The sequence below is a fragment of the Lutjanus erythropterus genome, chromosome 6 (genome assembly GCF_056507025.1).
Source record: "Lutjanus erythropterus isolate fLutEry1 chromosome 6, fLutEry1.hap2, whole genome shotgun sequence".
Classification (NCBI taxonomy): domain Eukaryota; kingdom Metazoa; phylum Chordata; class Actinopteri; order Lutjaniformes; family Lutjanidae; genus Lutjanus; species Lutjanus erythropterus.
In genome coordinates, this window is record NC_139322.1 from 6535116 (window position 1) to 6548558 (window position 13443).

At 38.6% G+C, this 13443-nt stretch overlaps 1 protein-coding gene across 1 annotated transcript in view; it reads left to right on the top strand.

Annotated features, from left to right (window-relative positions):
• LOC146324750 (uncharacterized) overlaps positions 1–9445 on the top strand; it is a 57464-nt gene extending 48019 nt beyond the window's left edge. Inside the window, exon 17 of the mRNA XM_084719928.1 lies at positions 8727–9445. Within this exon, the coding sequence (XP_084576054.1) occupies positions 8727–8828 (102 nt within the window). The 3' untranslated portion in view covers positions 8829–9445. The remainder of the gene's footprint in view (positions 1–8726) is intronic.
• The last annotated feature ends 3998 nt before the right edge of the window (positions 9446–13443 follow it).

Here is a 13443-nt window from a genome sequence, read left to right on the forward strand (position 1 = left end):
TAAATATGCTTTGGGTGACCAAATCTCAATAAACCAAATGTGGGACAAAGATGTCTGTGTGGAACAGCATGGGACTCATTACCAGTGAGAGTAGGGCTGAACAATTAATCAAAACTGTGTCTAAATCACAGTGTGACCTGCAGTTTTCAAATCGCACGAGGTACAATATTTGTTTAAGGCAACATAAATGTCAAAATAATTTTTTTAAAAATGAAATATTGTTGTGCTGCAGATATGTCCTGACCTACACGATATTCTGACTTAGTCTAAGAAAATATGTTTGTTTTCACAGACAAACATATTTGGGACAAAACGCTGTGCAGTCTGTCACATTTTTCACGCCGCTGTATTTTGTCCTACATGCTTGGAATGGTAGAGCGATCCAAGGGTATTCGGTTGGATGTAATCTGCAATCTCACCACTAGACGCCACTAAATCCTACGCACTGGTCCTTTAATAAGAGAAATAAACAAGGGATATTGTCATGGCCATCACAAGGTAAAGGAAAAGTTCAACATTTAGGTAAAAAATTATATTGCAGAGAGAAATGAAAAACGTCTGTATGTTAAATATGAAGCTACTGCCAGTACCTGGTTAGCTTAGCATAAAGACTGGAAATAGGTGGAAACAGCTAGCCTGGGTGACTTCCTTCAGTCTCCCCAGGAAACTTGGATATAGATTGGCACATAATGCCTGTAAATCCAGAATCTGTCATTTTTATACTTTGACTGAGATGAATCACACGAGATAGGCCACCATGGTATCTGTTCTTTATGACTTGCCTGATTAAATAAAGGTAAATTTAACATGTTAGCCTGTGAGTTTTAGACATGCAGAGTGGGCAGATCTTTTTATCTTTGGACAAAGCCAGGTCTGCTGTTTCAGAATCGGTTGTTTCAGAATCAAAGGTGTTTCCTTCTGCTTCAATTCTTAATGTTAAGCTCAGCTAATTGGCTGTAGCATCATATTTAGCATATAAACATGGGAGTGGTTTTGGAGCTGAAGTCATCATATTATACATTATTATTGTTCAGACATGTCATTTGCTGCTAAATTGTAAATTTTCTGCTGGTTAGTGCCTATGTTTAATATTCTGTGAGCGTATTAGCAGGCTCGTACTGGTAAAGTGCACCAAACTGCCTACGGCTAGTTTGGAGCAAGACAACTCTTTTGACCATAAATATGAAATACTGGGATTACCTTTTTTGTGGAGTATAGTTTTTTTGAACTCTTCTTCGGATCATAATTTTGTTCTGCAAAAGAAATTCACCTTGTGAAGGATTTTACCCTGTGAAGGATTTTACCTTGCTATGTAAAAGGAGGATTATTCATCTCTGCTTGGAGAGACAAGTAAAGAGTAAACCATTCTTCTCACTTTGTGTAGATTTGAAATGGACGGACAATGAAATGTTGAAGACAGAGAACGTGACAGAGCAAAAGACTTAATAGGTAACAAAGTGCCTCAAGCTGAAATGATAAAATTTGCCTTTACTAATGTTATATTTTCATCTAACTCTTGGCAAGAAAGCAAACGCAATAAGATGGAAGAAGCTGCCTGCCTAACTCAGACTGTACCGAACAAATGCCAGTAAAGCTAATGTATATGTGTTGCAGACATTCAGTAAGAAATATTACTCACACGATTTTGAGAAATCTGCTCATACACTGATATCTGATAGGGCCACTAGCTTGTTTTTTAGTTTGCAGGAAAATTGAACTACAAAGTTCATTTAACATTAGAGTAAAAAGATTAATGAAGAATAAACAATGATACTATCACCTCTTTTAAAAAAAACTAATTAAAAATGTAAAAATGGTGACGAGATTGCAGCATTGTTTATTCTGTTTGAGGCCTTAAGAAACCTGTTTAAAGGACTGATGTGTAGGAGTTTGCACATTGCAAACACCATGATGCACCCTCCCCTTCCAAGCTTGTAAGACTGTTCATATGAATAGTCATATTTTCCTTGATCTAGGTACCAAAAAGATTGAATTCACGTATTGTTTGACTTCTTGGTACTTGGCAATTTTAACTGATATGTTAAAGGTATTGAGTACAGACACCAAACCCTAATAATCACATTCTACATATTACAACACATTAAAACACCTTGTAAATAGACAATCCTCTGCGGGAAGGCATCTTCTCCCATAAAAGAATATTTCCCAAAATGTCTAATCGTTCCTTTAAAATGAAACATCCTGAGATTTCCATATTATTCCTTATTCTTTACATAAATCACTCCTCCAAACATTATTGAAAAGGCTCTGGTGGTGACGCAGCCGTGGCCTTTTAAAGTTTAACAATTTGACCTTTAACTGTAGTGTCCCCTTCAGGCCAGGAGTTGTTTTTAATCACCAGGAATCATCCCTGCATGTTTAAATCAAAGTGGGACCAGTGGAATCTGGACATATTTTATATATATTTTAAGTGAAAATGAGGATTTTTTTTACCGTCTATAATTAAGTTTGAAATGTTCTTTTTTAATTGTAGCATTCCTACCAATCCATTCTGTATCTTCTTCAGTGCCATAAATCACTCCTCCAATTTTAGTAAAAATCTGACAAATGCCATTTGAAGATGGACACATTCCTCAGTTCCCAGATCCATCTGCACCCCCTCTCCCCCTCCCCCCCTCCTCCCCTGATTTCACTGCATAGAGACTCTGTTCTTATATTGTTCGTGTGTGAAACCTCCTGCATATACAATAATTCCTTTCTGGGGGCAATGCAGAAAATGATTGAGACTGACTTGGCTGTGGTGTTGCAGGGAGCAGCAGGTTGGGGAAAAGGCATCAGTTTTAGTCACATCTTGTCACGGGGGAGGAGAATTCATAATGATGCCCTTGAATAGCCAACATGCAAATTTATTAAACATAGAAGGAGCTCATGAAATTTTTGGGGGCTTGATTTCTGAGAGGCTTTTGTTTTGTGGTCGTTACACTGGGGGCATGATTTTAAAAAGAGTATTAAATCGAGGGAGACATTTTACGTAATGTGCTTACAACGTATCCTCTCTAATTTTTCACAATTTAAAACAATTTTCAAGAAGTCACGACATGTTGCATGCCCTGTCATAATGGGAAAAGCTGACACCTTCTTCACATTACCGGTTTCTCTTCACGTAATTCACATTTTTTAATACACCACGTCAGCAAGACATGATTTAACACAATCAAATCTGCTGCAGCGACTACAGATAAGGTGCTTTTAATCTCGCTTCTTCAAGCAAAAAGCTCAAACCTTCAAATTAAAGATGATAGAAGATGCTTCTGTTGGCTGTAATGAACATTTCAGAATCCAGTCTGGTAACTTTATTTGCATCTATAAAGTCAACAGCAGATGTTTTTTGCTTTGGTAACACTTCATTTTGACCTCCCCTACTTAGTATTTATAGGTACTATATAAAAATGTATAAACGTTTTTTATGTCAGTTTATGCACCATCCTACACTTATAGGCGCCAACAGGAAGAGTTACGGATATTGATAAAAATATTTCTAAACATTTACAGAGAGGCAAAGTCCCTCCCCTTCCGGTGGACCACCACTGGGCCTTACTTAGGAAAAAGATATGGCTGGTGGTCAGTGATTATTGGTCCCATTTGAATTATCTTACGCAGATGCAGTTTTTCATAAAACTGTTTAAGTATAAGCCTGTGATGATACGTAATTACAAAGACTACACACTCAAAAGTCACGTACGTGACATCATGACCTTGTCCCTCTAAAAGCTGACGTTAGCGGCTGAAGCTACGATGCCTGTGAGTTTTCATACCAGGACGTAATCACACGAGTAATGGTTCATGTTCGTTCTTTTGCTTCCCAGCTGAAAAGAGGACTAGGAGCTGCTGGATAAAACACTCTTGGTACTCTTGTAAAGTTAAATTGGATGATCATAATAAAACACTGATTATTAAATATTCATTAAATAGTATTTTACATTTTCTCCAAATGTCCTCCAGGTTACAGCCAGGCTTTATTATATTAAGATTATGTACTAGAGGGAACACGATCTATGTAAACAAACCAGAGACTGACAAAAACGTATTTGTCTCTCACCACTGACTACCATTTATATTTTTTCCAGAAGTCAGGTCACTCACCACACCAGTCCCAGTGGGAAACTAATAACAGAACATTATAAACAATGTTGACAGAAAAGTAAAGTGCAAATAATGGCACGTAATTGCTAATAGCCATAAGTTGAAGATCAGTTCAAGGATCAGGGTAGAGCTGCAACAATTAATTGGTAATTAATCAATTATTAAATTAATTGCCAACTATTTTAATAACAGAGTGGAGATGAAGGAGCTCCAATTTTTTTTTTTTTATTCTGTAACCAACTCAACCAGTATTCAATCTCATTATCCTTCTTATCTTCACTCGTTAAAGAGGAAAACGATAAAACGAGGCACTCCCTTGATTGTCCTAGAGCCATTTTTGAAGCGTGTTTGTAGATCTGTTGACTTTCCTGGGCACAGCATGTGTTTCTAAAAGTGCATGCAAATATTTAACATGCACAGAAAAAAAAATGGGACTGATCCAGAGGCTCTGCGAAGGATTATGTCACTCACAAAAAAAAAAAACTGTTTTGCCTCAACCGATAAGCAATATTGAGCATTCTTGGCAGATATTGCACGATATGGGGGGGGGGAGTATGCAAACACACTAATTTGCACATCTGATGTGAGAGTGTAATATATTACAGAGAGAACAGGTGTTAATAATCAGCTGACGTCGCCCTCTGCTATCAGGGACTCTTTGAGAACAGGCATCTTACACCTGTGCAAACCTTTCAGAGAGACACTAATATAAACATAACCACTGACAGCACTGAGCTTTTGGAAGCATCACAAGACTTTTCACAGACAATACAGGTGTTATCCTGCCAGTGTGAATAATTATTATAAGAGATTCATATAAGTCTCTTGTGAAGAATATCTAAGAACCTAATTATCAGTGTTGGGCAGTAAAACATTACTCAGTAATCTGTCACTGTAATTTTATTACTTTTCCCAGTAATGAGTAGAGTAAGGGATTAAAAATGTCAAAAGAGTAATTATGTTACAGTTACTAAAGAAAATAATGCTGCATTACTGCGTCACAGGATATGTATGTACGGATGGGCTCTGAATTAAACTGAGTCTGCATTTCTGCACAAATGGTCCACCTGTCACCCACCACCCCCGTCTCTGTAGGATATATACCCTTTTAAATCAGCGGTTCTCAAAGTTTCTCTGGCATGGCGCCCTTCAGAAACCAAAAAAAGTTCAGCTCCACATCCCAGAATCATTATCAATCATTAACAATAATCAGTGAAGCAACTAATAAAAAAAGATTTGAGTTGAATTTTTAGCAAAATAAAGGTCAGCGGACTCATAAATCATATTTGTTCAACTTGGTTCCAGTCTATCTCTCTCCCCTAGTCATCACTGCCCTGTAGAGGCTCGATGTGTATTTTCTTAAAACAGGTAGTTCAGCCAAAAATGAAAATTCAGTCATCATCTTCTCACCCTCATGCTGATTGAAGGTTGGGTTTATTTTGTTAGCTTGCAAAACACTGCTGGAGTTTCACAGGAAAACAGTGTTGCAGAACCTCCCAAACAATGCAAGTGAATGTTGACCAGTTTAAAAGACAACAAAATAAAAATATAAAATGCCTCCATAATGCTCGTCTGATATAATCCAAGTCTTCTAAAGCCCCAACATGCCAAGTTGACTAAAAAATCTTATTTATACCATGTTTTTTGCCTGAATCTTCACTGTAGATCCTTAACGTGGAGCCATGTTCACGTGCACATGCACACTGTCTGAACTGGATGTGTGCGGTGTGACAGTGTGCAAACGGCATGTTGGGACTTTAGGAGACTTGGATTATGACAGACAAGCAGTATAGAAGCATTTTATCTTTTTATTCTGTTAGTTTTCTTGTTTCATCAGTGCTGTTTCATCAGCGCTGTGAACTCTGGACGGCTAACAACCAAAGCTCTCTGGGTGCTAAAAGTTCACTGGATCAGCAGTTCAACTTTGGAGCGCAACAAGGTACAAAAGTAATATAGTAATAAAATGAGTAACAAAACTAATTAATTTTGCTAAGAAGTAATATTCTTTTAAAAGGAGTAATGGATGAAAAGTAACTTATTACACTTCCTTAGTAACTTGCCCAACACTGTTAATTATGCAGCCGGTTCTCACTCCCACTGCAGCAGCTTGATAAAAAACTAAAACTTCTAGCATCGTCTCTCAATGCGCCACCCAGGAGACCAGGGTTTGGGTGCCATGTTGAATCATAAGTCATCATTAAGTACCTTTTAAGTTACATAATATATGTAACACAACATTACGTACATAAACTTGCATAACAAAGTTACTTTAACTGAATGCCTTGAATTGATAGGATAGCTGAAGATATGACAGGAAATGGGGAGAGAGTTGGGGGATGATACACAGCAACGTGCCACAGGCGGGATACGAATCCACGGCTGCTGCAGAGGACTCACAGCCTCCGTACATGGAGCGCACACTCTACCGACTGCACTACCCAGGCGCCCCTCAGCCTTAATTTTTAAGGCCTACATGGATGTTGTGATTTTTGCCAATTTGACCACAGACCCCCGCATGTGCAAAAATAATGCTGGAGAGTTTCCTGTAATTTCATCATTTTGCTTTTAAACTTAAAGACTGTAACATATTAATGTCATAAGTCCATTTCTAAGGTGAGGTTTTCTTGTAGGAATAAGTGCAAATGTAGTTTGTGTTTGTTCTATCTCTTAATCTTTTGCATATGCCAAGTAATTACCATTTATAGCAAATTCTTATGCAGTTGAATTTGGCAGAAAAGGTTCTACTTCTTGACAGAGCTCTCAAATTCAAACAAAATCGATGATTCTGCTGAGAGAATTAATCTTAATTTAATAAATACATTATGAACATTAAATCTAAATCTACATTATCACATATACAGCACATACGAAGGAGGTTAGGTCAGAAGAGCGAGCTGCATCATGTAAAAAGTTTGGTTTGAGCAGAGTAACAGTGAGAAGCGTCAGGTTATAATGCACATGCCATCTGCATCAGTATAACTGGATGGAACTGGGAATGAACCAGTGATTGTGGAGTACAGATGAATCAGCTTATGCAGACTTGTCATTACTCAGGAGACCGGGGTTCATGCCCCATGTGAAACCAAAACATTGTCAAAAGTTACTGTCAGAGAGGAGCCGAGAAACCAGAAAATATTCACATTTAAAAAGCTGAAATCAGAGAAATTTTATGTTTTTTTTGTCTTAGAAATTACTCAAACTGGTGAACTGATCAATTAATCCTGTCACAATCTTGTCAGTTGATGCATGTCTGAGTGCTCAAGATGTTCGGACCCATTTTTCAAGTCCTTCCTGTAACAATTACTTTTATTATTGATCAGTCTGTTGAGTATCTTTTCCATTTATCATTTCATTCACAATTAGCTTTGGTCCAAAAATGTCAGAATGTGGTGAAAAATATTGATCAGTGCTTCCAAAAGCTCAAGACGACGTCCTCAAATGTCCTGTTTTGTCCACAACTCAAAGATATTCAGTTGACTGTCAGAGAGAAGGAAAGAAACCAGAAGATATTCACATTTATGAAGCTGAAATCAAGAACTTTTACTTTTTTAAATTAAAAAAATGAATCAGAACGATTGACCGTTTATGAAATTAGTTGGCAATTAATTAGAATATTTGATTAATTTGATGATTTAAGTGTTGTTTTACCCATTTCATGTGATCATCATTGGCTCCCTAAGACTGGTCTGACGCTTCAACTAGATGTGTATTTTCAAATTCATGGCAGATGTGACTGAAGTTCTGACTTTTTTTCCCCTCAAACCTGGCAATTTGCATAAAAATATGAGATTTTGTTTATGGAATCTGAACAGATTTGTTCATAAAATTCCTACAAATATTTAAATAACTGCATCTGAACTGCCAGTTAGACTAGTCACACCATTCATTAGTAACAAGCTGGTACATTTAATTTTCCCCTCCAAAATCAAGATCACATTCAGTAAACACGCTTTTTTGAGGTTGTCAACGACTTCCGAAGGAGTCGCGCTGAAATTATGATTTCCACATTGTTAGCCAGCGAGACTGCTGTGATGTTAATGAAACAAACCAAACATGCACCCTGTGTGTTCAAGGAAACAGCTTTTTGTGACTGCTGCCAAGTCTTATTTTTGAGAAACAGAATAAGCATTCATGAACCTGAAGGCATTTTTAAATCTGTTAAACGTTATAAGAGGTAAAGAAAATGAAGCGAGAGTGACAGCGGCATCGTGTGAGTCTGAACTTTAACCTGCACAGCCAACAGCATGCAATAAGCCAATTAGAACACTTAACCCCTGTGACCCTTCCTGATAAAGTTTGGCCTGAGAGTTACAAACATTTTGATGCCAGTGACCCTTTAACCACACAGGTATAAGTATTAATTCAGCAGTGCATGTCTACCTCATTGTATAAGTATACTCAAAGACTGGGCTGCATGCTGAGGAAGTGTTTGAGTTAATTATATCAAAGGAAAATTTTGAGGAAGAATATTCACGACCTAGGCACCGGCTCACTAATGAAAGTAAATGCAGATGTTAATTTTAAAATGCTTTATAAGCTCAGAGGTCACAGGAAGTGTAATTGCTATGGGGCTAAAGTTTTTTTAATTTTCAAGCAACTCATCCTGTTTTTCTCTTGTCAAGGTTAAATTCGGAGAACCAGCAGATCAAGACTCTCAGGAGCTTTTTGGGCTTATCTGTCAGTTCGTCCACGACTTCAGGAGGACCCACGCTGAAATTGTATGAGTTAAACTGGTAACCACTGAGACTGCAGTGATGCTTGTTAAACAAATGAAACGGATCCTATTTTCTTAGTCACAGTTCAGCTGGATTAAGATACAAAAAATACATAATTTTTAAAGGAGCGATGTGTAAAATGTGGCCAGAATTTAAATTTAAAATGTTCAAAAAACATTATCAATAGAAGAAGAAGTAAAAGTTATGATGTTATGTCACAGGCGTCTATGTGTTGGGTTGCAGGGATAGCTACTGAAGCTACTATGCTAACCAGCTAGCTCTTTGCCTGTCCTGTAATACCATTTTGTTCCTCAAGAGGCGACAGTCCGATCCCCCCGTGGTTTCAGATGGGAGCTGTATGCAAGTCACAAAGTTGCGGCTTTCAGAAGCTCTCGTCGCTTTAGTTGTCTTATAAATATGCAAGATAAACTCAGAAAATGTCAAAATGCAGAGATATATACACAGAAGATACCGAGTAACCAGCTAGCCCTGGTCCATCCTGTCTCGTAATACCATTTTTTGTGTCAAGCGGCGATAGTCCGTTCCCTCGTAGTTTCAGCTGGGAGCTGTATGCGAGGGGCAAGGCTGCCACTTTCACAAGCTCTATTAGCTTTTATTGTCTTCTAAAAAAGAGATATCTGCGGAGGTTAGCATGATGGCCAGCTAGCCTCAACCCATCCTGCCTCGTAATACCACTTTGTGCCTCAAGAGGCGACAGACCATTCCCTTCGTAGTTTCAGATGGGACATGTGCGTGAACACCACGGTTGCTACTTTCACAACCTCTCTTAGTTTTTATAGTCTAATAAATAAACAGAATAAACTCAAAAAGTGTCAAGAAATTAATAACTTCATATCACCAACCCCAGACTACTTCATATACTGTAGGATACTTTAATCTGTAGCAAGGCATCGTATTCTTTAAGATCATCACACGTTGGGACTATTTCACCATTTACACTGTTGTTTTAGGAGAAAATGTGCATATTGAGATATACATTGCAGCACAGCCAAAAAAATATAGATATTATTTATAAGGTATATTGCCCAGCCAAAGATAGTTACAGCAGAGAGTATAGAGAACAGCTGTTGACAGTTAGCTTGATGATATGCTGCCCCAGTGTATTTAAAGTTACCTTCAACAGGTGGTCATGTTTTACCTTTTGCTCCTTTAATGAAGTATTTGATTAAAGTAAAACATTGCGTGGATTTATATTTTGTGTAGTTCTATTTTTTCCCTGTGGTGTTGTACAGATATTTCATGTCATAACGAGCACTGGATATGATTAATTGTATAAACATACAGTATGAAGTGATGCTAATGCACCTGGACGAGAGGATGAAAACGTGTAAATCAATTTTGTGAATATAAAGCTCATCTATGTCACATTATTTCATGTCAGAAATTGGTTTGATTTGTGTCGACTGCATGTTTACTGAGCCGAATCAGTAATGAAGGGGCTGAAAGCCCTGGGTTGTAAGAAACACTCGGATGCTGGAGTGTGCTGCTAATACCCACAGCTCCACGCTGGCAGAGGAACAGAATAGACAGCACTTCAGAGGCCAGCTGAGGGTGGTGTGCTTTGGGTGTGTGATTATTTTGAACATGCAATCGCGCTATGGTCAGGGACGTCTTCTGGTTCCAGCTCTCCAGGAGGAGCTCCAAGGCCGCCTCTGATTAAGGACCACATCTGCACCGCGGCAATGACATGATGAGAAGCACAGAATTCCCTCTCCAAAGGCTGAAAGGTATATTCTTAGCGCCGGTTAGAAGTGATTCATGTGTTAAGCAGGTTTTGTCTGACATTTTAATCAGTTGACAGCAAAAAACACTATCTGCGGCTGTTACTGTGAACCGTGGTGGTATAATGAACCCGACCCCACACTGAGCAGAAAAAGTTGTACATTTCCTTGTATGAAAAGAAACCACTGATTTCAATTAAAACTTTGCTTCTGCGGAAACGGGTGATTCATTAGCAGGAAACATGCAGAACTATTTTGTCTTCACAGAGCTTTATCTTATTATTATTTTTTACATTTCCAATTTGTCAAAATTGTAGCTGGATGGATCATTAAGGCTTTTTTTTCTTACGTAGCAGCTTTTGAAATTAAAAAGAGATAAGTAACCTAACACTAAGCACGTACACAAAATCAACTCTAGCAGTCACAGCACATTATTTGGGTTTCCATTTTCTGTCTTGCTTTGGAATTAGTTTCATTTTTAAAGAGACACAAAAATAATAGTTATACACTCACTGTCCCTCATTGCAAGCCGCAATTTGAATCACTGCTCTTTCATTTTTCACATACTTTGTCATTATGAAGCAGTAACTTCAGTTTGTATGGGCTCTGTTGTTCACCACTTTTCACTTTTAGTTCCAGCAGCCATTCGAGGTCTGTGTGAGAAAAAGGAAAAGACATTTAATTTAATTTCACTTTATCACCTTTTTACAAGTTTGAATGTCAGGATATTTTCCATTCTATTTGGTATGAATTTTCATTTGAGAATTTTTCATTTTATACTGACATTTTTCCTTCAACTCTGCAGGGTTAAGATGTACAACAATAGTGGTCTGAATTCCTGGTCTTTGAGAAAAGCCCTTACGTGCCCCGGCGGAGAGAGTTCATTAACAAACAGCTAGAGCTGCCGGCGTGAAGCTGTGATAATTCATTGCCATTATTCCTGTGAAACCGTGAAAACGAATTTGGCGACATGTTTGCAACTTGAAAACAAAGATTAATATTTGTAGTGTCTGTGGTGTGAACAGGTGAAATTCGTTACGCACCGGTTTTTATTGGTCAAAAGTGCTGCTCACCCCTGACTTATATTGTCTGCAAATTTGTATGTGGTGTGATGTTTGACTGCATTTCTAGTCTGGTTCTGAGTTTGCCTTCTTAATTGGCAGCCGAGGGAATTAAAACAAACTTACATTTGACCAAAAGTGCACGCAAAGCTAGAGAAGGTAATGTAGTTTAGAAGCATTTATTGTTATATTCGTTGAAATTTTCTGTCCATCCCAACAGCAATTAGTAAATTAAATGCTCTGACAAAAAATAAAAAAAGAAACCTGGTATGTGTGGCTGTTGCAGGCCTGTAAGTGCACTCAATGAGCAAAACTGGAGTCCACAGCACCAGGCAGATATATTGTTAAAGCTATATTGAGCTAGTTGCATAAAAATGGCAGAGAACGTGCAGCCAAAATGTCCCAGTCCTATTAGACTGGGACGCAGCCTCTGAGACTAACGGAGGCCACTCAGACGACTGGGAAAACAGTAACACGACCAGGATTGAGACTCCAGGGATAATAAAGACACAGCCGGGTTCAGGTGGGGACGGGAGAGGCATGAAGCAGAACAGGAGCGAAACTTAACGAGTTAATTTTTAAGTACAGAGCTTGACTTTAAGATAACATAAAATAAAATAATCATTCACATAACAAAAACACTGGACACTTTTATGTGGCCGGAGGAACATCGTGTGCCAAAAACAACACAATTCCACTGTCCCATCAGAGCCGCCACACAGTAAGAAACACATGAAAATAGTTAAAGACATCACATTTAATGTCTGCAGCGTTATTGGTAATGTTAAGCATAGATGCCATCTACAGGGGTTTTTATGCCCCCTCCCCAAAGTTCGAGATGGAGGTGTAACAAACCCCATCAGTCTTGAGGCAAAGCAGGAAAAAGAAGTTTTAAAATTGCCATAGATTTTCACTGGTGCTTCATCACAGGGCTGACACATAGAGACCGACAACCACTCACGCTCACCTTCACACCAATTAACCTGCATGTCTTTGGACTGGGAGAAGAAGCGGGATACCCGGAGAGAACCCATGTGGACATGAAGAGAACATGCAAACTCTACACAGAAAGGTCCTGCCCAACCCACAAACTCCCTCAGCCCCCGAGCCGGCTAGGGGATTTGAACTTAAACCTTCTTCTAACCACTGCAACACTGTGCCACTATATTATTCCTCATATTTAATTTACGTAATCAGGCACAGTATGCGCCTTGTGTATCACCGACCAAGCACACCGAGCACTTCAATTAATTCATTCAAACACTTCTTTAATGGTAATTTGTGACTCTACAATCTAAATTAGACAAACAGCATGTTGTCTGTCGGCAGCTTTGTGTTGAAATACTTCGAAAGATTGAACAATGAGGATGCAAAGTGTGCGCTGCGCTCTAACGAGGGATAAAATGTGCTGGACTGAGGTTTGCTGCAACATTTGGAATAGCAGACAAAATTCCAAGAGAAAGCCCAAAGCTTCAAGAACACCGAACACATCTGGATGAAATACTGGCAGAGATGGCAGCATTGTTGGTTTACCTTCAACAGCTGGCTGCAGCAAAGATGTGCCCCCCACTGTAGAAAGATGTCCAAAAGTTCCTGAAGAATCCGTCCAAAATCCAAAACCAAGTGAGTGAGAGCTTTTTTAGAGTTTTGCTTTTTAATTTTGAGTGATCATTGAATTTATTAGGCCGACTGTTTGTAACACAGCAGTGCACACGGTGACAGCTTTCTACTGGAGTCACAAGTGCAGCCTCTGAACGTGAACAGAATGTGAAATCTAACTCAGCTCAACAGAAAGACTTTGAAAGCACCAAATATACTGTT